We start from the raw sequence: 26,685 nt of genomic DNA on the forward strand, positions 1-26,685 counted from the left end.
CTGCCCCTGACCCTGTCTCTAACCCTGCCCCTATTCCTACGTCTGCTCCTACCCCTGTGGTTCAGGCGGGTGATCCTGGGGCTACGTGTGGGGAGGTTCAGGCGAGGGACGGGGTGGAGTCCGGGCGGGGCAAGAAAGCGAGGAAGAAGTCGAAACACGTGAAGAAGTCGGCCCCCGAGACCGCAGAGCTCACGCCCATTTGCCCTGAGGTGGAGAGGGAGGCTCGGGGAAGCGTACGGTTGGACGGGGCGATAGGAGCGGAGAGTACCGCGCTGTCGGTGAATTCCGCACCTGTATGCTCCTCCGGCTTGAAGAGGAGATGGGATTGTTCCCCCAAGAGAGCAGAGAATGCAGATGAGGGGGAGTCCCAGAAAGGGGTGGGTATCCAGGTGGGAGTTGTGTCTAACCCTGAATCCCCAGATGTAGACACCAGTCCTGGGGTGGGTGGTGTGGTTATGCATGAAGCTAGTGCTGGGCCTGTTTGCACGCCTAAAACAGACCTGGAGCCCTCCACCCAGGACTTAGCAGTCAGCGCCTCCCTGGAGGCAAATGTATTAAGTAGTACAGGTGGAGAGGAGACCAGGCTCTCTCACAGTCAGCATCAGGCTGCCAGTGAATCCATTGGGCCAGAGCTCCTGGGGTCCCCTTCATGCCTGTCTCCTGGGGAGGGTGATGTAACCTGCATGCCGACCCCATCAACTAATGGCCTGCAGGGAGTCCCTTGGGATTTTCCCTCCATCGTCGCAACTGTGGGTAAGACTGCTGCGACGGTGGAGCGGGAAGGTATGGGGGAGGTACCCACTGTGCAGTGTAGGTTACAGGGGCAGCCACCTTATACTCCACCTGAGGAGGACGGTGGGGGATCTGTCTGCAGTGAGGGGTTGGAGGGGGATTCATTTGACAGCGAGACAATGGACATCCTCACCCCTCCAGTGAAGTCCCCATTGATACCTGTGGAGGAGATCAGAGAGTTTATACACTCCTCCGTTGGTGCAAAGCATCGGCCTAAACTAGCCTCGCTTCGCTGGCCTAGCATGCCGAGGCTGGTGAAGTCCCTGAGGGTCATCCTCAGACGGAAGGGGAAGGGGAAGAGGAATGCTGTGTCAGGGAATGACAGGCGGCAGCTGAAATCCTTCCTGGATGACCTGGTGCGGGACATCAGGATGAAAAGCAGCCTCGCTCCTTCGGGAGATGGTGGGTCACAGGGTAGCGATGGTAGCAGTCGGGCCCGGAAAGCAAAGGATATTCTCGGTTTTCTTCGGGAGAGTGCGGCTGAGGGCGCCATCGCTCTCAATGGGAAGGGTACTGGTGCTGAGGCCTAGTGTGCTTCCAACATGAAGCTTACCATAGCTAGTCTCAAAGTAAACGGTAGCAGGGGCTCTCTCCGCAGGTATAACAATCTCTCAGTCCTCAGGGACGGGAGATACGCGGTGAGTTTCCTGCAGGAAAGCCATACCACCCCGAGGGACGAGTCCGCTTGGCTCCTGGAGTGGCAGGGCGGGGTCTACATGAGTCACCTTAGCTCCAACTCTAGTGGGGTGGCGATCCTGTTGGCCCCAACCTTTCGGCCAGAAATGGTAGGAGTCCAAGATGTTGTGCCCGGCCGTCTGCTCCACCTGGCTGTGCGCCTGGATGGAGTACCGTTACATTTTATCAACGTGTACGCTCCGAGGCGCGGGGTGATGCAGACGCGCCTATTCTGTCAGCTGTCCACCTTGCTGAGTTCCATCGACCCGGGGGACTGCGTCGTCCTCGGGGGAGACTTCAACTGTACCCTCGAGGTGGAGGACCGCTCGGGCCTCCAACGCGACCCGGCATCAGCTCCTTTGACTTGGTGGACAGCTGGCGGAATCTTCACCCTGACTCTAGCGCCTTCTCCAGAAGATCTAGAGAGGGGGGTTCTCGGATAGACCGCCTGTATATCTCTCGGGCTTATGTCTCCCGCGTGTCGGCTTCCTCCATGCGGCCGGTGTCGTGCTCGGATCATCACCTTGTGTGGATGGAATTTACTCCTCTGCACCCTCGGGTGGGATCCGGGTATTGGCACTTTAACAACCGGCTGCTGGAGGACAGCCGATTCCATGATTCATTCCGAGCGTTCTGGGCCGCCTGGAGAGAGAGACGGAGAGAGTTCTGCTCCCTACGGCTGTGGTGGGATGTGGGCAAGGCCCACATCCGGTTTTTATGTCGGGAGTACACTAGGGGGTCGACAAAGAGGCGGGACTCTGAGATTGAGCGGCTTGAGAGAGCGTTGCTTGACCTGGAGACCCGTCTTGGTTCGACCGGTGGAGACCATCAAACGTGGCAGGAACACCAGGAGAAGAAGGACGCACTCAGGAATCTGCAGCTTCAGCAGTCCCGAGGTGCATATGTGAGGTCGCGGATCCGAATGCTGCAAGATTTGGACCGCGGCTCACCCTTCTTCTACTCGTTGGAGAAGTGGCGGGGAGTTCAAAAGCAGCTGGTGGAGCTATTGGCTGCTGATGGCTCCTCCATCACGGATCCTGACGAAATTATCGAAGAAGTCCGCACTTTCTATCGGTCCTTATTCTCACCGGATCCGTCAAATGCGGGGGCGTGCAGTGAGGTCTGGGGAGATTTGCCAAAGGTCAGCCCTGATGACGCAGCGCGTCTGGACGCCTCCCTGACTGGGGAGGAGCTGTCTGCTGCCCTTCGGCAACTCCGGAGGGGTAAATCCCCTGGCTTAGATGGTCTGAGTGTGGAGTTTTATCAGGCTTTTTGGGATGTCCTGGGGGTCGATTACAGCCTTGTTCTAGGGGAGAGCCTAGCCACCGGGGAAATGCCCCTCTCATGGCGGAGAGCTGTCGTGGTCCTGCTGCCCAAGAAGGGAGACCTTCGCCTGCTAAAGAACTGACGCCCGGTCTCCCTCTTGTGCGCGGACTACAAAATCTTCGCCCGGGCAATGGCCAACCGTCTTGGTTCAGTACTGAGACAGGTGATTCATCCTGACCAATCTTACACAGTCCCGGGCCGCTCCATCCAGGACAATGTCCACCTAGTATGGGACCTGATCCACCTGCACCAGAAGACTGGGACCCCGGCAGCGTTTCTTTCTCTTGACCAGGAGAAGGCGTTTGACCGGGTAGACCACAGTTTCCTGGTGGGCACTCTGCAGGCCTTTGGGCTCGGACCACACTTTGTGGCCCGAGTTCGGCTCCTCTACTCTGCCGCAGAGTGCCTTGTTAAGGTCAATGGATCACTGGCAGCACCCATTCCCTTCAGGAGAGGATTACGTCAGGGATGCCCCATGTCCGGTCAATTGTATGCGATCTGTGTCGAGCCATTCCTGAGCCTCCTACGGCGAAGACTGACAGGTCTGGTTCTGCGTGAACCGGACATGGAGGTCGTCCTCTCGGCCTACGCCGATGATGTACTCCTCATGATCACAGATCCCAATGACCTGCGGAGGATGCGCGAGTGCCAAGACATTTTCTCGGCAGCATCCTCCGCCAGGATCAACTGGGCGAAATGTTCCGGACACTTAGTTGGTCAGTGGCAGGTGGGCTCCCTGCCGGAGGAGATGAGAGCTTTTGAGTGGAGTACTCGGCGTCTCCTCTATCTGGGAGTCTACCTGAGTCCTTCTGGGGAGACCTGGCTGGCGAACTGGCAGGACCTGGAGATGAAAGTCGTGGCCCGGCTGGGGCGCTGGTCAGGCCTTCTCAGGGTGCTTTCCTATCGAGGCAGGTTGGTGGTCATAAACCAGCTGGTGGCCTCCATGTTGTGGTATCGGATGGTCACCTTGGCCCCTCCTGCCCGTTTATTGCTAGACTACAGAGGAAGTTAGTGGACTTCTTCTGGGGCAACAGGAAACACTGGGTCTCTGCAGCGGTCTTGAGTCTCCCAGTGGGAGAGGGCGGACAGTCGCTGGTGTGCGTCCGAACGCAGCTGGCGGCTCTCCACCTCAGGACTCTGCAGAGATTCCTGTACGCCGAGTACCTTCCCAGGTGGCACGTGTTGGCGACTTTCTTCCTCAGGAGGGGCTGCTGTCTTCATGAAGACATGCGGCTACCACCGGCGGGTGTCAGCCGTACTGCTTTGCGGAGTCTGCCCGGCTTCTATCAGGACCTACTGAGAGTCTGGAACATGGTCGCCTCAGGCCGGGAATCCCCTCCTCCGGCGGAGGGCGGGGTCCTGGCCGGCCCTGCCCTACCTCAGTGGCTGTCGGTGCGACTCAGGCCGAGCTGCTGGTCGGGCCCAGACCCCGCAATCTTCTCCGGGAGCCGTGTCCACACAACTTGAGCCGTCTCGCCTCGATACCCACAGTCCCATTCAGGGATGCAAGTAGGAGGTATCTGTATGGGCTGCTACTCCACATCCTCCACTTCCTTGCCCTTGTCCACCGTCCCGACACGCCATGGCCGTCGGTCTTTCCACCCGGAGATGAGGAGGGTCCCCACTGGAAGTCCCCTTACAAGGGGGTTCTTCCCATGCACAAGGGGCATCTCGGATGGAGGGTGCTGCATTGAGCGGTGCCCTGCAATAAGATTTTCAGTTTGTACATGGATCTCCGACCCGCATGCCACTTCTGCGGGCTGGAAGAGACTGTATACCACATGTACATGGAGTGTGAGAGGCTGCAGCCTCTTTTTGCATATTTGCGTGGGCTGCCTCTCGCCTTCTAGCTGCATTTTAGTCCCACCCTGTTTATATATGGTCATCCAGTAAGGAAGGGGGCATGGAGGGATGAGGATGTCCTAGTCAACTTGCTCCTGGGGCTGGCGAAATCCGCCATCCGAGGGACTTGGAAAGGGGTGGCGGGAAGATCTCCCCGGGCAACATTCTGGTGTAATGTCTATTGTCCATTTGTAGTGCAGTAGTTGTGTTTCCCACTGTTTTGTATATATTGTATAGCACCGATATTTGTAATAAAGGATTTTGCAATAAAAAAAAGGGTCAGGAAAAATGAAGGGGTCAGACACAGTGTGAACCTCCCTCCACACCGTCCCATCACACACTCCCGGGGTCGGACACAGAGTGAATCTCCCTCCACACCGTCCCATCACACACTGCCGGGGTCAGACACCGAGTGAATCTCCCTCCACACCGTCCAATCATACACTCCTGGGGTCAGACACGGAGTGAATCTCCCTCCGCACCGTCCCATCACACATTCCCGGGGTCAGACACAGAGTGAATCTCCCTCCACTCCGTCCCATCACACACTGCCGGGGTCAGACACAGAGTGAATCTCCCTCCACAACGTCCCATCACACACTCCCGGGGTCAGACACAGAGTGAATCTCCCTCCACACCGTCCCATCACACACTCCCGGGGTCAGACCCAGAGTGAATCTCCCTCCACATCGACCCATCACACACTCCCGGGTTCAGACACCGAGTGAATCTCCCTCCACACCGTCCAATCACACACTCCCGGGGTCAGACACGGAGTGAATCTCCCTGCGCACCGTCCCATCACACACTCCCGGGGTCAGACACAGAGTGAATCTCCCTCCGCACCGTCCCATCACACACTCCCGGGGTCAGACACAGAGTGAATCTCCCTCCACACCGTCCCATCACACACTCCCGGGGTCAGACACAGAGTGAATCTCCCTATACACCGTCCCATCACACTCTCCCTGGGTCAGACACAGAGTGAAGCTCCCTCCTCACCGTCCCATCACACACTCCCTGGGTCAGACACAGAGTGAATCTCCCTCCACACCGTCAGATCACACACTCCCGGGGTCAGACACAGAGTGAATCTCCATCCACACCGTCCCATCATACTCTCCCGGGGTCAGACACAGAGTGAACCTCCCTCCACTTCGTCCCATCACACACTCCCGAGGTCAGACACAGAGTGAATCTCCCTCCTCACCGTCCTATCACACACTCCCGGGGTCAGACACAGAGTGAACCTCCCTCCACACCGTCCCATCACACACTCCCGGGGTCAGACAGAGAGTGAATCTCCCTCCTCACCGTCCGATCACACACTCCCGGGGTCAGACACAGAGTGAATCTCCCTCCTCACCGTCCCATTACACACTCCCGGGGTCAGACACAGAGTGAATCTCCCACCACACCGTCGGATCACACACTCCCGGGGTCAGACACAGAGTGAATGTCCCTCCTCACCGTCACATCACACACTCCCGGGGTCAGACACAGAGTGAATCTCCCTCCACACCGACCCATCACACACTCCCGGGGTCAGACACAGAGTGAATCTCCCTCCACACCGTCCCATCACACACTCCCGGGGTCAGTCACAGAGTGAATCTCCCTCCACACTGTCCCATCACACACTCCCTGAGTCAGACACAGAGTGAATCTCCCTCCACATCGTCCTATCACACACTCCCGAGGTCAGACACAGAGTGAATCTCCCTCCTCACCTCCCATCACACACTCCCCGGGTCAGACACAGAGTGAACCTCCCTCCACACCGTCCCATCACACACTCCCGGGGTCAGACACAGAGTGAATCTCCCTCCGCACCGTCCCATCACACACTCCCGGGGTCAGACACAGAGTGAATCTCCCTCCACACCGTCCCATCACACACTCCCGGGGTCAGACACAGAGTGAATCTCCCTCCACAACGTCCCATCACACACTCCCGGGGTCAGACATAGAGTGAATCTCCCTCCACACCGTCCCATCATACACTCCCGGGGTCAGACCCAGAGTGAATCTCCCTCCACATCGACCCATCACACACTCCCGGGTTCAGACACCGAGTGAATCTCCCTCCACACCGTCCAATCACACACTCCCGGGGTCAGACACAGAGTGAACCTCCCTCCACACGGTCCCATCACACACTCCCGGGGTCAGACACAGAGTGAATCTCCCTCCCCACCGTCCGATCACACACTCCCGGGGTCAGACACAGAGTGAAGCTCCCTCCTCACCGTCCCATCACACATTCCGTCAACCGGCAGTCCGCTTTATTTAGGAGAACAATTAGGGGGAGGGATCTCAGAGTGTTCCGGAAAAAAATAAGTTCGTGGTAGCGGATGATTTTGACTTTCCTCAAATTGATTGGGACTCCCAACTTGTAAACTACCTAGCTGGGACAGAGTTTGTCAGATGAATTTAGGGAAACTTTCTTAATTAGAACACAGAAGTTCCAAGGAGGGAGCGTGCTGACTTGATCTGCTTTTCGGTAATACGACAGGGCTGGTGACGGAAGTTGATGCAGAGGGACTCCTTGCATCCAGTAATTACGATACCATTAGTTGCAATAATAATAATATGCGAAAAAGGCAGGTCTAGTCCTCGGATTGAGATTCCAATTAGGACAAAGGCCAGTTTTGATGGGGGTCATAGAACATAGAACATAGAATAGTACAGCACATTACAGGCCCTTCGGCCCACAATGTTGTGCCGACCCTCAAACCCGGCCTCCCATATAACACTCCATCGTAAATTCCTCCATATACCTGTCTTGTAGTCTCTTAAACTTCACTAGTGTGTCTGCCTCCATCACTGACTGAGGCTGTCCATTCCACGCACCAACCACTCTCTGAGTGAAAAACCTTCCTCTCATATCCCCCTTGAACTTCCCTCCCGTTACCTGAAAGCCATGTCCTCTTGTACTGAGCAGTGGTGCCCTGGGGAAGAGGCGCTGGGTGTCCACTCTGTCTATTCCTCTTAATATCTTGTACACCTCAATCATGTCTCCTCTCAGCCTCCTTCTCTCCAAAGAGTAAAACCCTAGCTCCCTTAATCTCTGATCATAATCCATACTCTCTGAACCAGGTAGCATCCTGGTAAATCTCCTCTGTACCCTTTCCAATGCTTCCACGTTCTTCCTCTAGTGAGGCGACCAGAACTGGACACATTACTCCAAGTGTGGCCTGACCAGAGTTTTATTGAGCAGCATCATTACCCCGCGACTCTGAAAAGCTATCCCTCGACTCATCTCATTTCAGGTCAGTAAGGACCTGGCTGGTGTGTGGAATGGGGTGTGCTGTTCCTTAGCAAAGTTGTGCTTTGTGGGAGAGAGGCATTCAAATGTGAAATTTTGAGAGCAGTTGCAGATCAGGCATGTGCTGTCCCCACATCCTCAACTGTTCTACTCTTTTTTTTGTCTTTCAACATCCGATGTGTTTCAATGAGACGCCGCCCTCCTTCTGTATTCCAGTAAGTACAGGCCCACAACAAAAAAAAAACAACTGCCATCATATCTTAAGCCTGACAAACCCTGAATCAATTTCGGAGACGCCCTTTGAACCCTGTCCAGTGTCGATACAACCTTTCTTGTATAAGAGGCTCCAAACCGCTCTCACTACTCCAGCCGAAGCGCCTCTTCCACTTCTTTCTACCCATGATTCCTCTGCGCCTCCTTCATCGTCCTCACCTGAGCCCTAAACGCCCGTCGAAGACCACGGTTCTCTGAACCCGCTACCCTTCGTATTTATTCTGAGATAAACATGTACACGCTCTAGGGCATCAAAGGTTATGGTGAGATGGCGGGGAGAATGGGACTGAAGGGGAGATTGGATCAGCGCATAGTCAAATGGCGAAGCAGAGTCGATGGGCCGAATGGCCGACTTCTGCTCCTTTGTGTTACGGTCTTATGGTCTGTTCCTGCTTTCGAAAGTTCCTCAGTTATCAAGAGCACGTTTGCCAGGAAACAACAACTGTGCGGCTAAGTACAACACCAACACCAGAGACAAGATCGCTGATGACACCACCGTTGGGAGAGAGAGAGGGAGGGGGAGAGGGAGAGAGGGAGAGGGGGGAGAGAGCGAGAGAGAGAGAGAGAGAGAGAGAGAGAGAGAGAGAGAGAGAGAGAGAGAGAGAGAGAGAGAGAGAGAGAGAGAGAGAGAGAGAGAGAGAGAGAGAGAGAGAGAGAGAGAGAGAGGGAGAGAGGGAGAGAGGGAGAGAAATTCTAGAAGGCATTGGTAAGGCCGGATTTGGAGAATTGTGTACAGTTCTGGTCACCGAAATATAGGAAAGATGTCAACAAAATAGACAGAGTACAGCGAATATTTACTAGAATGTTACCTGGGTTTCAGCACCGAAGTTATTGGGAAAGGTTGAACAAGTTAGGTCTTTATTCTTTGGAACGCAGAAGGTTGAGGGGGGATTTGATAGAGATATTTAAAATTATGAGCGTGATAGATAGAGTTGGATGGATAGGGTTTTTTCCTTTGAGCGTAGGGGAGATTCAAACAAGAGGACATGTGTTGAAAGTTAGGGGGCAAAAGTTTAAGGGTAACACGAGGTGGAACTTCTTTACTCAGAGAGTGGTAGCTGTGTGGAATGAGCTTCCAGTAGAAGTGGTAGAGGCAGGTTCGGTATTGTCATTTTAAGTAAAATTGGATAGGCATATGGACAGGAAAGGAATGGAGGTTATTGTCTGAGTGCAGGTCGGTGGGACTAGGTGAGAGTAAGCGTTCGGCACGGACTAGAAGGGCCGAGATGGCTTGTTTCTGAGCTGTAATTGTTATATGGTTATATGCCCAAGAGGAGAGAATCTTAAGCTTGCCTGTGATGTCATGTATGCACTCTGATACCAAAATGTACTTTGAACTTTGAACCGAACTTCTCCTTCTTGTCCCTTGCCAATTGCCTTATTACGCCGCGATCTCCGGTGCACGGAATGAAATGTTCCTTCGGAATATCATTCCCGCTACGCAGAATGTAACGCTCCGCTCTACCCGTTGTGTGTGGATCTTTTTCCATACGCATTTTTGTACACTGGGTCAATTCTGGACATTTCTGTTTCCTGGTCAGTGGGGGAAATTAGCCCTCGCGTGCGTGTCGATCTGAGTACATAGTTCAAACCCATTTGCCTTTCCTGTGACCTCTCCTCATTAATTCTTAAAATGATTAAGAGTGTGCGGGGTGCCAGGTGCCGTCATAGGCTTGTGTGTACAAGGCGAGGGTGGGGGAGGGATCGGGTCTGGCTTTGTGTTGGAATTACATATGTAACTCCCTGGGTCGCCTCAGGCTCGCTCAGCTCGTTTCGTCTAGGGGGAGCAGCCTTCAGCCCCGCCAAACTGGGTAATCAGCTGGTGTGGATGCTGTGTGATGTCCCCGCCTCGCCCAAAAACAGACAGCACACCATATGCGATTAAATGAGTACAATTTATAAAGGTTACTATAACTAAGTGATTAATAACGATACAGTATATATGAAGAGAAAATTAAAGAAAAGGCGCCAAACTTATCAAAGTCCAAACCACTTCGTGCACAACCGTTGGAGCTCAATTACTGAAGTCTTCTGGCCACCATTCGATCCCCTCCGAACTCCTCGACTCGCAGCTCAGGACCCTCCGAATTCCTCGACTCTCCAAACAGCTCAGGACCCTCCGAACTCCTCGACTCTCCAAACAGCTCAGGACCCTCCGAGTGGTCAACCAAGCACATCTAGCTTCAACCCCCCCCCCCTCGGAGAATCTCCCGGCCTCGGACCCCCCTTTGGGGTCCGATCCTCGCCCAGCTTAGAGCATTGCGTCCTCTCTCTCGACCCCCTCGCGCCGATCTGCCCAAAAGCCCGTCAACAAAAGCTTACAGACTCAGAAGAAAGAACATTAATCCCCATTTGGTTTACAAAGGAATACCATTCTCGTTATCAGCAAATTAGCATTCCTGCTAGTTAACAAAAAAGAAGAAACCCTCTTTACACTCTCCCTCCACCAAATAAAAGTCATGTCCTCATGACTACTAAATAACTCGCCACCTTTCCTGCCAACACACCGTAACCCAAGCACAAGCAGTGACATCTCCTCCCCACACAGTAACCCTCACGCCCTGTTCCTCAGGCGCTACTTAGGCCAACTATCTGGAGTTCCCTAACCCTTCTGAGGCCTCCGTACCCCCTCACCTAAACCCTTCAGGCTCGGACACAACTGGGGATACCTTGGGCCCACTACCAACTCCTCTCTCAACCTCTCACTCATGCCCCACACTGCACACAGCTAACCCTCCCCGCTACACCTGACTCAATGGGAGAAGGGCCAAAGGTCTCTTCCTCAATCGAGGGAAAGTCAGCAAAAGGCAGCATGTACCACACATCCAGCACATCATCCATCGAATCTGTATTCTTCCTCATTCCTGTGATCGGTAGCTGCTGTTTGATCTTCTCCAAACGGAAACACGTGGCCTGCACTGCTCCTGCAGTCTCTTCAGCCTCCTGTTCAGTATTCACTGCACTTCTCTCCAGCTTTTTCTTCCTCATGACTTATTCCAGATCAACTTTCAGGTTTTGCACTTCTTTTGAACTGTCGATGGTCATCTTCAGGTTCCCTTCAAGCTTCCGCTTCTCTCTGCTGAGATTCGTCTGTAATTTCTTCACCTCCGCAAACTCCCCTCTCCGGGTTCTCAGTTTGCTATTACCCTCAGTCAGACAACTTTCTTCATTCTCTCCAACTTGTAAGTCTTCCGAATGGTTCCAGATCACTTTCTCCAGTCTCTCCGTCTTCATTTCAAACTTGATTCCGTAGAGACAGTCACTCACGAGCTGCGACCTTCGCCAGCCCTGGCACGTGTCCCGAAAACACTTTAACTCGGTAGTTCTCAGCTGCTCCTGCAACGACCTCACTTCATATTCTCCTGAGGCAAATCCAAACACCAAGAGATCATCCACATACACCAAAACTCCAAACGCCTCCACATCCCCTATGGTCTTCCACCTGCCCAGCAGGAAGGTTGCAAGGGCTCCAGATATGCCCTGTGGCATCTTTTCGGACCCGAAGACTCCTAGGGAATTTATAACGGCCGTCTTCTCCTTGTCGGCCTCACTCATCGGGATCTGGCAACATCCACTCCTCAGATCCAGCACCTTAAACCACTTCGCACCACTCAGACAGGCCATCGCCTCTTCTAGGGCCATATTCTGGTCACTGACAGTGCGCCTCTTCAACGCAATATAATCCACACACACGCTGCCTACGTCTTCCACGGCTTCAGGGGCCAGTCGCCGCAACCTCTCTCTCTCCGAGGTGTCTTCAGCAGTCAACTCCCCTCCCTTGTGGTATTTCGCAGCGTCCACGAAGAGGGTCTCACCATCAGATACTTCCCCCAGGCCGTACCACCACTGGCTCTTGTTTGAATTCGTTATCAGCCCAATGCTGCTACACACGTCCGCACAAGCAGCTCGAAACCCTGGGTGCATCGACAATGCCTCCAAACAGCGCTCACCCGCCTCCTCCGGGCAGGCTCCCAAGCGCACCAGCAGGATATTGGTTCTCTCTAGAACAGAAACGCTGCCCGTCTCAACAGGGTCCGGACACATCAGCATTAACGATTCATGAACCTCAGTCTCCTCCACATTTGCCTCTAAGAACTCCATTTTCACTGACCAACAACCGTTGTCTGGATAATCACCGACACTGGTACCCCGAATCTCCAGTGTCCTCAATGTTGTCAAGGGTAAATGCTTCCAATAACGGTTATGAAACAAACTGTACAGCAACTTCACCGGCGCCCCGGTGCTGAGGATGGCTTTAACTTGACTTCCATCCATCCGTAACAACACCTGTGCGCATGGCCCCTCTAAGCCTTCAGGAATAGAGTCTGCTCCTTTCGGGAGTTCCTTGGTACATTGCTGGGAACGTGCTCCCCCAGAGACCCCAAGCCGTTCCCCCACTGGGCCTCCTCTAAGTTTCCCGACACCTCTCGAATCAACGGAACAACTGATCCCCTTGACAGATCCCCTTGGCACCACAAGCAATTTATCTGCCCCCTAGGCAAAAAAGGATACCCTAAAAACTTCCCACCAATCTCCTGCCACGGATATGATAAGCCCCCCAGCTGCGGCATTTGACTTCCAGTCGAACCACACGCATTTTCCCACACTTTCCCAGAACTGGCAGCGGTCACTTCGAGGTAATTGCGCCCGACAGTTCTAACAAAGTCACCAGCCCGCCTACTCAAACTTTCAACCTGTCCCTGTCGCTTTTCCTCAGCCAAGCACTGCCACTCACCCAATAACTGAGGGGTCCGCTCCGCCCACGCTTCCGCCCCTTTAGGGTTGGACATTATTCCAATAACCGGGCGGAGCTCACCACTGCTGAAACATCCCAACCTGTCACTCCTCAATCTCCAAACAGTACGGACAGCCCATGGTCCCACCACCATTTCGTCAGCCAAAAGCAACCACCCCACCCAACACACACACCGCGATAACCAGCAATCGCACACCCACAAAGGCACACCAGCTCTTCGCCGCAGACACAATTTAAAGAGGGTGATCACACAGCTTCCACAGAAATCAATCCCGGACGAGCCCCCACAATGTAACTCCCTGGGTCGCCTCAGGCTCGCTCAGCTCGTTTCGTCTAGGGGGAGCAGCCTTCAGCCCCGCCAAACTGGGTAATCAGCTGGTGTGGATGCTGTGTGATGTCCCCGCCTCGCCCAAAAACAGACAGCACACCATATGCGATTAAATGAGTACAATTTATAAAGGTTACTATAACTAAGTGATTAATAACGATACAGTATATATGAAGAGAAAATTAAAGAAAAGGCGCCAAACTTATCAAAGTCCAAACCACTTCGTGCACAACCGTTGGAGCTCAATTACTGAAGTCTTCTGGCCACCATTCGATCCCCTCCGAACTCCTCGACTCGCAGCTCAGGACCCTCCGAATTCCTCGACTCTCCAAACAGCTCAGGACCCTCCGAACTCCTCGACTCTCCAAACAGCTCAGGACCCTCCGAGTGGTCAACCAAGCACATCTAGCTTCAACCCCCCCCCCCCCCTCGGAGAATCTCCCGGCCTCGGACCCCCCTTTGGGGTCCGATCCTCGCCCAGCTTAGAGCATTGCGTCCTCTCTCTCGACCCCCTCGCGCCGATCTGCCCAAAAGCCCGTCAACAAAAGCTTACAGACTCAGAAGAAAGAACATTAATCCCCATTTGGTTTACAAAGGAATACCATTCTCGTTATCAGCAAATTAGCATTCCTGCTAGTTAACAAAAAAGAAGAAACCCTCTTTACACATATGTGTTGGAACATTTGCGGAGTGGGTCAGGGTCCTGAAGATCATTCGGTGTTGCTGAGGGTCAGGGGCGGGGAAGTTCAGTATAACCGGGTGCGTTGCCCGGAATTGGGGTGGGGGGCGGTGTAGGGGCATGAGGTTGGGAATTGTCGATGTGTAGTTCGGTTTGGGGCTATGATAGAGTGGCGGCGTTAATAGGTGGTCAGTGGTAAAATTATCCGCCTTGTGTTTGTCGGTCTGTAAAACGGAAATTCAGTGCCCCCTTTAGCATCCCACTGTGGAATGACCCGCAACTTCTTCAAACTGTTTCACCTGCACTTATCTTTCTGGCAGATATCGTGTTCTGCATTCCAGCTTGTGATGAACCAACGTATTCCTAGTTTCAGTTTCGGTTACCTTTTTTTTTTATTAAAAAAAAGGATATCAAAGATTCTTCGGCTGAACCATCCGTGTCCGTGAACGATCGACACCGAGCCCAGAGTCACCACTTCGCCCTGGCAGCCCGTCCTGCCCTTTTAATGGGGAATTCCCACGTCACGTTGCCCGTATATCTTCCAATCTTCCCCTTTAGCCCTTTCCTCTGCTTCTGGGCTGACCCACACCGAGTGGAGAATAAAAACCTTCAGGCATCTATCTACACCCTCTGCACCCTCCTTCGGTGAGCACACTTTGGTGATATTGAAGAAAGAAAATTACAGGCTATTTAGTTTGACCTCAGTGTTTGGACTACTGGACAGGTATCTGGAGGAACTTAAGGTGAGGGTTTATATGGGAGGCAGGGTTTGAGGGTCGGCACAACATTGTGGGCCGAAGGACCTGTTAAGAAAGCTGATGGGGTGTTAGCTTTCATAAGTCAAGGGATAGAGTTTAAGAGACGCGCTGTAATATTGCAGCTCCATAAAACTATGGTTAGGCCACACGTGGAGTACTGTGTCCAGTTCTGGTCGCCTCACTACCGCTTTACTCTTTGGAGAGAAGGAGGATGAGAGGAGACATGATAGAGGTGTACAAGATATTATGAGGAATACACAGAGTGGACAGCCGGCGCCTCTTCCCCGGGGCACCACTGCTCAGTACAAGAGGACGTGGCTTTAAGGTAAGGGGAGGGAATTTCAAGGGGGATATTAGAGGAAGGTTTTTCACTCAGAGAGTGGTTGGTACGTGGAATGCACTGCTTGAGACAGTGGTGGAGGCAGATACACTAGTGAAGTTTAAGAGACTACTGGACAGGTATCTGGAAGAATTTAAGGCGGTTGGTTATATGGGAGGCAGGGTTTGAGAGTGGGCACCATTGTAATGTGCTGTACTATTCTGTGTTCTATGTTCTATGACTCCGTTGTTAAGTAGGTGGTTTCGGAGTAGCTGGTCTCCGTGTACTTGGGGGCGCGTGATATAATAGGTCTCTGTCAGCATGGTTTCCTCGAGGGAAAACCCTGCCTGACGTATCTTTTGGAATTATTTGAAGAAATAACAAGCATGATAGACACTGGGGAGTCGGCGGATGTTGTGTGGTTGAATTTTCAGAAGGCCCTTGACAAGGTGCCGCACAGGAGGCTGCATAACAAGTTAAGACCCGGTGGTTTTACAGGAAAGGTACCGGCACGGGACAAATACTGGCTGATTGGCAGGAGGCAGAGTGTGGGGGAGAAAGGGAACTTCTTCTGGTTGGCTGCCGGTGACTCGGGTTGTTCCAGGGGGGTCTCTGTTGGGACCGATTTGTTTCACGTCATAATGCCAGTGATTTGGATGATGGGATCGATGGCTTTGATGCAAAGTTTGCAGAGGAGAGGCGCTTGGTGGCTCTGGGACTCTACTCATAGAGTCACAGAGAAACACGACTTACAGGGGCGCCCTTCGGCCCATCTAGCCCATGCGGAAACCATTTTAGCTGCATTATCCCAGCCCGCTGCAGCTGGATCATAGACCCCCAGAAGCCCCCTATCCGTGTACCCGTGCAAACATCGCCTAAACGTTGGAATCGAGCTCGCACGGACCAGTCGTGCTCGCAGATCATTCCACACTCTCACGACCTTCTGAGTGAAGGCGTTCCCCCTCATAATTCCCTTAAACTTCTCACCTTTCACCCTTAACCTTTGATCACTGTTTGCAGTCCCACCCAACCACAGCGGATAAAGCCAGTGAACCTCCATCAAATCCCCTCTCAATCTTCTACGTTCATTAGAATCCTGTCCCATTCAATGTTTCCTGAAACCAGAGGCCCCGCAGACCCAGGAGCATCTCTGTGAATGTTCCCTATGCTCTGTGCACCTTTCCCGTAAGTAGGTCACATCCGTAAGGGGCCGGGGTCAGGTTCCATGCCCCAAGCGGAGGGCAAGAGCCCGAGAGAGGGCAAAACGGGGCGGGGGAATAGCTGAGAGGGAGGAGGGGCATGTCGGAGGGGTGGGGGAGGGGCCAGATCTTTAAAAGCGGCCGTGACAAGTGGCGAGAGAGAGAGAGAGAGAGTGTCAGCGAACGAACAAGTACAACAGAGAGAGAGAGATGGCACCAGTGTGGACAAAAGAACAGCCGGCCACGACAGAGGTCCATAAGGTCGCAGATGAGGTTTGTTCCAAACTCTTCCAGAACCAGGAGCGCAGTCCTCCCCACTCCCACACCCCTTAAACTGCCCTCCTCGGGGGGAAGGAAGAGAGAGGCGGGGTGAGAAAGTGAATAAAATAGTGATATATATATATCTCCAGGCGAGATAGGGGAAGGAGGGCAGAGGAATTTTCGAGCACGGAGAGGGAGAGAGAAGGAAAGAGCGAGAAGTAGAGTGCGCGAGCGAGAGAGGGAGAGTGAGAGGGAGAGAAAGAAGGTAGAGACACGGATGAAAGGTGAGAGTTCCAGCAGGGGAATTGGAGAGATTGTAGAGGGATACAGACGGGGAGAGGGAGAAGAGTGAGAGCGAGACGGGAAAAGTATGAGAACGAGCAGGGAATGTGGAATGAGGGAGCAGAGAGTGAGGCGAAGGACAGGGCAGGAGAAGGGGAGAAAGATTAGTGACGAAGCGACAGAGATGTAGAAAAGCCTGGCCAGGGTAAAGATTATAGAGGCACACAGAAAGAGGGGGAAAGAGCAGGGGTGGGGGAGAGAGCGGTAGGAGAGAGAGACGGTGAGGGGGGTGAGAGAGCAGGGGAGGTGGAGAGAGGAGGAAGAGGGAGACGGTGAGGGGGGTGAGAGAGCAGGGGAGGCTGAGAGGGGGAAGAGGGAGACGGAGTGAGGATAAAATGATAGATCAGAGAGAGACGAGGAAGAGTGGGGAGTACGGGTACGAGGTGGGGAAAGGCGAGAGACGGAACGAGGAAAAGCGGAGAAATGGAGTGGGGAGAAGTAAAAAAGAAATGGTACCGCCCCTTGCTTCCGGACACCCTTCCTCGTCCCGCTCTGTCCTCCCCGGGAGATACAGAAGTTTGTGTTGTTCCTGTCCAGGTGAAATCCGACGCGGAGAGTCACATCCACGCCTTAGAGCAGATATTCGTCGCGAAAACGTACCGTGAGCAGGACCAGACCATCATGCTGGGGAAACTTCTGCTGATCAAGGTCGAGTATTCACACAGAAGCCGGAAGGGAGCAGGGGTGGGAGGGGAATGGAGACCGGGAGGGGGTGGGAGGGGAAAGGAGACCGGGAGGGGGTGGGAGGGGGATGGAGACCGGGAGAGGGTCGGAGGGGAATAGAGACCGGGAGAGGGTGGGAGGGGAATGGAGACCGGGAGAGGCTGGGAGGGGAATAGAGACCGGGTGGGAGGGGAAAGGAGACCGGGAGGGGGTGGGAGGGGAATGGAGACTGGGAGAGGGTGTGAGGGGAAAGGAGACCGGGAGACGGTGGGAGGGGAATAGAGACCGGGAGAGGGTGGGAGGGGAATGGAGACCGGGAGAGAGTGCGAGGGGAATGGAGACCGGGAGAGGATGGGAGGGGAATGGAGACCGGGAGTGGGTTGGAGGGGAAAGGAGACCGGGAGAGGGTGGGAGGGGAATGGAGACCGGGAGGGGGTGGGAGGGGAAAGGAGACCGGGAGAGGGTGGGAGGGGAATGGAGACCGGGAGGGGGTGGGAGGGGAATTGAGACCTGGAGGGGGTGGGAGGGGAAAGGAGACCGGGAGAGAGTGCGAGGGGAATGGAGACCGGGAGTGGGTTGGAGGGGAAAGGAGACCGGGAGAGGGTGGGAGGGGAATGGAGACCGGGAGGGGGTGGGAGGGGAATGGAGACCGGGAGAGGGTGGGAGGGGAATGGAGACCGGGAGGGGGTCGGAGGGGAAAGGAGACCGGGAGAGGGTGGGAGGGGAATGGAGACCAGAAGAGAGTGCGAGGGGAATGGATACCGGGAGACGGTGGGAGGGGAATGGAGACCGGGAGGGGTTGGGAGGGGAAAGGAGACCGGGAGAGGGTGGGAGGGGAATGCTGACCGGGAGAGGGTGGGAGGGGAATGGAGACTGGGAGAGGGTGTGAGGGGAAAGGAGACCGGGAGACGGTGGGAGGGGAATAGAGACCGGGAGAGGGTGGGAGGGGAATGGAGTCCGGGAGAGGGTCGGAGGGGAATGGAGACCGGGAGAGGGTGGGAGGGGGATGGAGACCGGGAGACGGTGGGAGGGGAATGGAGACCGGGAGAGGTTGGGAGGGGAATGGAGACCGGGAGAGTGTGGGAGGGGAATGGAGTCCGGGAGAGGCTGGGAGGGGAAAGGAGACCGGGAGGGTGTGGGAGGGGAAAGCAGACCGGGAGACAGTGGGAGGGGAATGGAGACCGGGAGAGGGTGGGAGGGGAAAGGAGACTGGGAGAGGGTGTGAGGGGAAAGGAGACCGGGAGACGGTGGGAGGGGAAAGGAGACCAGGAGGGGGTGGGAGGGGAAAGGAGACCGGGAGAGGTTGGGAGGGGAATGGAGACCGGGAGAGTGTGGGAGGGGAATGGAGTCCGGGAGAGGCTGGGAGGGGAAAGGAGACCGGGAGGGTGTGGGAGGGGAAAGCAGACCGGCAGACAGTGGGAGGGGAATGGAGACCGGGAGAGGGTGGGAGGGGAAAGGAGACCGGGAGGGGTTGGGAGGGGAAAGGAGACCGGGAGAGGGTGGGAGGGGAATGGAGACCGGGAGAGGGTGGGAGGGGAATGAAGACAGGAGGGGTTGGGAGGGAAATGGAGGCCCGGAGGAGCTGGGAGAGGAATGGAGTCCGGGAGGGGGAGGGAGGGGAGAGGTGTAGGGCAGGTTAGGATTAACAGAGACGGGAAGGGAGCAGCTCTGGCAGGGGAATGGAGACGGGAGGGGTGGGAGGGGAATGGAGACGGGGAGGGGTGGGAGGGGAATAGAAATCGGAAGGGTCTAGGAGGGGATAAGAGACGGGGAGGGGTGGGAGGAGAATGGAGACCAGGAGGGTGTGGGAGGGGAATGGAGACGGGGATGGGTGGGAGGGGTATGGAGACCAGGAGGGTGTGGCAGGGGAATGGAGACGGGGAGGGGTGGGAGGGGAATGGAGACCAGGAGGGTGTGGGAGGGGAATGGAGACGGGGATGGGTGGGAAGGGAATGGAGACCAGGAGGGTGTGGGAGGGGAATGGAGACCAGGAGGTCTGCCAGGGACGTAGATGGGGATGGGGAATGAGAGTAAGATGGAGATGGGGACGGACGTAGGGGAGCGAGTGCATGACGGAGATTTCAGGAGATGTAGGAGCTGGAGTGGGTGACGAGACGAGGAGAGGTTCAGGGGAGGTAGGAGGTGACGGAGACCGGGAGGGTTAGAGGGGAGAGAGGGGGATGACAGTGAAGTGGACGGGGTGGGTCAGAGACGGGGAGAATTGCAGGGGACGGAGCGTGTGACGGTGTCGGAGAGGGGTTTAGGGGAGGGAGGGGATGACGGAGACGAGCAGTGGTTCAGGGGAGGTAGGAGGTGACGGAGACCGGGAGGGTTAGAGGGGAGTGATGGGGATGACAGTGAAGTGGACGGGGTGGGTCAGAGACGGGGCGAAGTGCAGGGGACGGAGCGTGTGACGGTGTCGGAGAGGGGTTTAGGGGAGGGAGAGGGTGACGGAGACGAGCAGTGGTTTAGGGGAGGGAGGGGGTGACGGAGACCGGGAGGGTTAGAGGGGAGAGACGGGATGACAGTGAAGTGGACGGGGTGGGTCAGAGACGGGGAGAAGTGCAGGGGACGGAGCGTGTGTCGGTGTCGGAGAGGGGTTTATGGGAGGGAGGGGGTGACGGAGACGGGGAGAGGTGTAAGGGAGGTTAGGATTATCAAAGACGGTGAGGGATGTGGAGGAGGAAGGGACGATTAAAACGGGGCGGTAGTGTAGGGTAGGGAGGGGTGATAGAGACGGGGAGGGGTGTAGGGGAGGAAGCGGTGGAGTCGGGGAGGTGTGTAGTGGAGGAGGGCTTGAAGGAGTCGGAGAGGGGAGCTGCGAGGGATGAAGTGGCGGGGATGTGGAGGGAAGTCTCGCGAGAGCGCGGGTCACGGAGGTGGCAGTGGGAAGGGGGTTAGCGGACGGGACTCCCATGACTAACCGAGTGACCCTGCCCACAGGTCGATATTGGAAACCCCAACAACTTCGTCCACATGGAGGTGTTCGTACCCAGTAACAAACTGCCAGTTCTGGTGGCGATCCAGGAAAACTTCAGTAACTGCGCTCCGCTGGAACCCTTGGTCTGAGAAACGAGAGTTTCCTGACCGATGCCAACCCCTCGCTGTGCTTGCGGCCCACCCCTCGGGAATATTCCCATCCCTCCCTACAAAGCTCGTCACACGGGGTAGTTGGGACACCCTTCAGCAACCCACAGTTTAATGCGGGGTTTGGTTCTTCCTGTCCACAGATCCCAGACACACTCCCACCTCCCCCAGACCCTACACACCCACCTCCCCCCCGCCAACTCACCGACACGTCCCGCGCTCCCGGAATACCAGCAGACCCACCTCTCCAGCTCGCTGAGGCCACCTGAACCGTCAGCTGTTCGACGCACAAGCTTTTCGCTAATAAAACGCGTTGATCCGATTGGTCGTCTGGTCGTCTATAACCATCCCCTCTTTCGGATGCTGGGGGCGGGGGCAACGCTGCGGGGCAGCTAGTGCGGATGTCGGAGGGGGAATGTATAATTTCGGAAGTCCGCGGGCCGCTGAACTACAGTCTGACGGAGATCCAATCGGAGGGAGGCGGTCACGGAGACAAGGGGAGGGGGCGCGGTTCGAGGTGGCGTGTGGAGGGGAATCACTGCGAGGTGTGGATGGTGTCAGTGGGATGAGAGGGCGGGGTGTGTGAGGTGGGCGGGATGAGAGGAAATAGAGGGCGGGGTTCGTGGGAGGAGGGGGCGCGTTAGGGACGAGGGGCGGAGTTTGCGGGAGGAGAGGTCGCAGTCAGTGGAGAGAGGGGGCGAGTGGAGAGAGCGGTTCGTGTTGTACAATCTGCGGCAGGGAGCGCGTAAGAGGGACACTTTTCAATCGGGGCGGCGATCGAGATTTTCAAAGGCAGATTTTCGGGGCAATTCACGAAGAAGAGCTCCGACCAGCGATCAGCCGGCCTCTGGGATTGGTTAGCTGGAGCAAGTTAAAGGAAGGCTGTGCCAAGCGCGGCGGCGGTGGTTTGCGTGGTGTTAGGTACACGCAACCCTGGGGAGAGTACCTGTTACATGCTCGCAACCCTGTAAAACTATCAGCAGCAATAGGACGCACTTTATTTTGCGGTTAACAGTCACTATTTTATTAGTAACTGCTAAATATAGTAAATTAACCAGGTAATCAAAGGTTAGCAGCATTATGCGGACATAGGAGTACAGATAAAGTTCGCCAAACAAAGACAAGCTCAGCTGGTAATAGTTACAGTCTGACGATGGGATGTTAGAAAGTTCGGTTCAGTTCCAATGCAGAGCTGATTCTGTTGTGTTGAGGGAGATATTTGTAACCCAAGGCGAAATCCACGACAGGGGGAACGCCAGTAAACAGGTGTCGTCGATCTTCCCGCTGCCCTGCGAATCCTCGCACGCAGCTTCACCAACAGTAGTTGATCAAAGGGGGACCCGAGTTCAACCCGGGGAAGTGTGAGGTGTGCAGTTCGGAAGGACAAACTCCAAGGCAGAGTGCAACGTAAATGGCGGGCTACCAGGTAGTGTGGAGGACCGGGAGTGTACATGCCCACAGATCCTTGAAAGTTACCTCCCAGGTAGACAGGGTAGTTAAGAAAGCTTATGGGGTGTTGGCAATGGAACAACTTTGTTACCGTCGGTTCGTTGCTCTATTATCAAGAAATATAACCCAAGCATTCCAACTAAACAGAGCATTACCTCATCAGTTACCCACAAAAAAAAACACTTCATTATAACCCTGCAGAGAAGCCATTTTATATATGCAGTTAACATGCAGTTAATAAAGAGGACCCTACCATCGTTTACCCCTCCCCGTGCTACACGTTTCTCACCCTTACCCGCGGAGGCATTCCCACGCCACTCCGCATTATTCTTTTTGGAGTGGCTTTTGACTGTCAATTTCTGACGGCAGTTTTGTGTCACTTATGAGTTCTTGTCCCGCTTGGCCGTTCTTGATTGGGGTTCCTACCGAGTCTTTAGTTCTGCCCGTTTCGCTGAGGTAACGGGAACCACGCTTCCTGATGTCAGTATTTCACGTCCGGGAACAACAGCCCACTCCAGCCATCGGAATTGCCTTTCCAATCATTGAGGGACCATCAGCTTTGCAGAATCAAATCCCTGGCAGAAGAAGAAACTGCCATAGGTTTGGTCCGCAACCCCGGGAGAATCTGAGATGCGCCGTCAAAGGACGGGTTGATGCTGCCCCCTACTGTTCGTTCAGGGAGAGAGCAAGTGATATTGTGTTAGACTGTAGATTTCTGCAACATACATAGACACAGGGTCTTAGACTATATTTTCATGCGTGACTTCCATCATGTGTTTATCGTTAACATCTCGGATAAATAGTTTATTTGTAGCAGCGAAACTTAATTCAGGTGCAGACAATGACAGTTTTGATGTTTGAAACACTTTCAGTTCTTCATTTACAGCCACAGAGTCGGCTGAGCACTGAAAGTCTCTCAGGAGATTGCCAATCATCTAGCCAATTGCTGTTAGAACTGCCACCACTGGTGTTAGCTTGTTAATACATTGATTGACAATAGTTTCACCTTCAATCCTGGGCGTGTTCTCTCTCTTGGTCTGTATTCAAGCAAGCTGTGTCACGTTTGTTAGTCTTATTGTATTATCGCTGTCCTCCTCACCTGACGCGCTAGGGGTCGCTGTAGTGCCCACGTCATGTCTGGACTGCAATTCCTCTGAGTTCGGATGGTGTCACTGTCTCGGGAGACTGCCCAAGTGTGGGCTGAAATAATTCGGAATTTCGGACGGGACCGGCGACGGTGGGGTCGGGGGGGGGGGGGCGGGGTCGGGTGATTCCCAGGCTGGAGCTTCAAAGTGGCGTCACTATAAGCGTCACCGGCAGGACCCCGCCCCTTTGAAGTCCCTGCTTAGTTTTCTTTTCATAATCATTCAGTTTGCTTCGGAGCTCAGCACAGTTCACTTCGATTGAATTGTAATCATAATGTTTGTCTTTCGCTCGTTCGGTGAATGCAGCGACCTGCTCTCTGGGCTCTGTACTGGCTCAATGCTGCTGGTTTTGCAGCGCGTCGCAGGCTTTTGCGCTTCTTTCCCAACTGATCAGTCTCTTCACTCGCCTCTTCATCTGCCCACTGTTGATGAAACTGACCTCACGGTCTTATCTCCAAATTACATATTCCCGGTTTTCACTCACCCTCAGGAATTCTCTGGATTTCAGCCTATTCTTAATAACCTTACAATGGCGGCATTTCTGTCTTCTGCTTTCATTAATTTTTATAAAACTGAGACGATGGTTATACGGGGTTCTTTTTTTCAATCTTTTTCCGAAAAATATATATTCCATTTGTATGTACTACGATCAGATTTTCTTTTTCTTCAGCTTTATTAATTGTCTACATATTAATCTGTTGATGTTTTGTAACATTTTACAGCTGTAGAAGATCATGTACCAATGAAAAGATTCTAAAAATGAAAATGATTTATTCAGGTGGGAGCTCTTAGTACGTTTCACAGATTTGGTTATTGTTTTAATTCGATCTTATTTTTAACTGATTTTATTACGTTTACCGCGATCTCGTACTGAGATAGGATCTATGGGCATTTAGAGTATCATGGTCTGATCAGGGACAGTCAGCATGGCTTTGTGAAGGGCAGATCGTGTCGAACAAGCCTGATAGAGTTCTTTGAGAAGGTGACCAGGCATAAAGATGAGGATAGTGCAGTGGATGTGATCTATTTGGATTTTAATAAGGAATTTGACAAGGTTCCACTCGTGAGGCTTATTCAGAAAGTCAGAAGGCCATGGGATCCAGGAAAGTTTGACCAGGTGGATTCAGTGGTGTCCCGCAAGGATCTGTTCTGGGACCTCTACTTTTTGTGATTTTTATTAACGACCTGGATGTGGGGGTAGAAGGGTGGGCTGGCAATTTGCAGACGGCACAAATGTTGGTGTTGTTGTAGATAGTGTAGAGGATTGTCGAAGATTGCAGAGAGACATTGATAGGATGCAGATATAATTATCCCTCCTTCCTTCTCCCATTTTGTTTTAATGTATGAAGTCGAATGTGTGTTAACATTTGACAAATCCTTATACATGCATGAAATGATTCTACTACCGTTATCTGAATTATACCCCGCGATGTGCGGCCCTCAGAATGCCCCTATTGCCCCTTCGCTATCTTCTTTTCAAAAATCCCTCCAGCTGAGCAGAGTTCACCATCTCCTCTCTGTCTGTGGCATGTATATATATATATAGACATTGTTTCCCAGTAAGTATTTTGTGCTCGAGATAGCGTGAAGCGTATTACTGATGGTCAGTGGGGAAATTATCCGTCTTGATTCAGTCGATCTCACTGCACAGATCAAATCCAGCTGCCTTTTCCAGCATCTATCTTTATTCATTCCTGATCTCGGTGTCTAACTTTGTTCATTCCCGATTTATTAGGAGGATGAGTTGTGCCAGGTGTCGGCAGCGATTTGCGAATGCAAGGCGGGGGTGGGGTGAGACATCGGGATGGGGTATTGCTTTAGAATTGTCTACGTGTCCGAGGATACGTGGCGCGGGGAGGTTTTGTAGTCCGTGGGGTGTTGCTGAGGGTCAGAGGGTATTTGGTTCGCTGGTTTGCTGGCCGTACTGGAGCTTGCAATTGAGACTTGTTTTCTGTGGTTGTGTTTGGGATTACAGATAGGGTTAAAGCGTCAGTACGTGGGCAGCGGCGGAATAATCCGTTTTGTCTTTGTCGACCTGTTCAGTGGAAATTCAGTGTCATCGCACCACTCCACACTGGAATGCTCCACACCTTCATTCACGTGTTTGATTAATCGTTTGTCTTTCTGGGAATGTCTGTTTCTGCATATCGTATCTGTGTGGGTGAAGTTTTCCTGAACCTCAACTCTCTGGCACAAGACCAGTCCGCTAATTGCTCACCTGGGCTAAAGTCCTCATTCCCGACAGTGTTTGCAGAACTTAAAAGACAGCCGACACCCGCCGACAGTGTGGTTAAGAACGGATCCTTCTCTTTATCAGTCGATGCGTTGAGTTCAAAGGTCAGAAAGTAATGTTGCACCTTCAGAAAAATTGAGTTTGGCCGCAACTGGAGAAAATTCGGTCCCCTTGTGCTGACGATTTTCTGAATGGAGTGAAGATATTTTAAACAAAATACTGAGGTGCAAGCGGACTTTGGAGTCCTTTTGCGGGATTCCCAAAAGGTCAATTTGCAGGCGGATGAAGGCAAATGTGATGTTAGCATTCATGACAAGATGTCCAGGATATAAAAGCAAGGATGTAAAGTTGAAAACTTATAACATTTTTAAAAACTTTCTTGGTATTTGTCATTATTAATCATTGATCTTATGAAGTGTTTGAGGGCTGGCATTTGTTGTCATAGGCTTGTGGAGGGCGAGAAGTAAATTGAATTGACTTTATTACCCTGATCCTTCACATACTGTGGTGTAAAAATCTTCACGTTACGTTTCCGTCTAAATGTGCAATGTGCAATTTGTAGTAATTTATAATAAATAGTATGCAGCATGAGATTGGGACGGGTTATTGTTTTAGAATTGTGTATGTCTCGAAATGCCCACATCTTTCTGCAAACTGCTTCAACGGTGCCTGATTTTCTTGGAATCGACGTTCATCATTAACCTATCTGTTCTGCGTGGGTGCAGATCCTGGCATCGGTTATGTTCCGCATTTCCAGCCTATCTTTAAACTTCTCATTCCTTGTTGTCCCATTTCTTTCGTGCTAAATAGTTTTAATCATTCAGGCGGAGAACACTACTGAATAGAAATGGGTCATTTGGCTCAGCTAGACCGTGACGAAGAACCATGGCTCGGAATTATGCCGGGGTTAACGTTTTAATCATCCCTCTTGTGCCTGTCGATCTCATGAATGGAAGTTCAGTGTAACTGCAGCCTGGCCCACGCTCCGGTCAACCTGTTTCAAACGAATGTGTTTTTCTTGGAAATTATGTTGGTAATTAACTTTTCCTTGAGGTGTGTGACTCAGCCCAAAGACCACACTCCCTCTCTGAGGTGTGGGGCCCGAAACTGTTGACAATACTCCAAGGGCGGCCTGACTAATGTCTCATGAAGGTTCAGCGTTACCTCCGGGCTCTGACCTTCTGTTCCACTTGAAATCAATGCCAACATTTCATTTGCCTGCTTCACCACAGACTCAGCCCGTGAATTAACCCTCTGCGAGTCTGGCACGAGGACTCCGAAGACGGTTTG

At 53.3% G+C, this 26,685-nt stretch overlaps 1 protein-coding gene across 1 annotated transcript; it reads left to right on the plus strand.

The window, feature by feature from the left end:
* Window positions 1-16,396: 16,396 nt before the first annotated feature.
* Window positions 16,397-20,635, plus strand: LOC132388594 (cystatin-B-like). Its single transcript, XM_059960969.1, has 3 exons — window positions 16,397-16,488; window positions 17,356-17,466; window positions 20,425-20,635. The coding sequence occupies exons 1-3, from the start codon at window positions 16,426-16,428 to the stop codon at window positions 20,548-20,550; spliced, it is 300 nt and encodes a 99-aa protein (XP_059816952.1). The 5' UTR covers window positions 16,397-16,425; the 3' UTR covers window positions 20,551-20,635.
* The last annotated feature ends 6,050 nt before the right edge of the window (window positions 20,636-26,685 follow it).

Source organism: Hypanus sabinus, unplaced genomic scaffold (assembly GCF_030144855.1).
Source record: "Hypanus sabinus isolate sHypSab1 unplaced genomic scaffold, sHypSab1.hap1 scaffold_358, whole genome shotgun sequence".
In the NCBI taxonomy this organism is placed as follows: domain Eukaryota; kingdom Metazoa; phylum Chordata; class Chondrichthyes; order Myliobatiformes; family Dasyatidae; genus Hypanus; species Hypanus sabinus.

Excerpts from the sequence above, each read along its gene's own strand:
- LOC132388594 (XM_059960969.1), top strand. The coding sequence starts at position 16,426 with ATGGCACCAGTGTGGACAAAAGAACAGCCGGCCACGACAGAGGTCCAT. Across the intron at positions 16,489-17,355 it reads TCCATAAGGTCGCAGATGAG|GTGAAATCCGACGCGGAGAG; the intron begins GTTTGTTCCAAA and ends GTTCCTGTCCAG. Across the intron at positions 17,467-20,424 it reads GGAAACTTCTGCTGATCAAG|GTCGATATTGGAAACCCCAA; the intron begins GTCGAGTATTCA and ends CCCTGCCCACAG.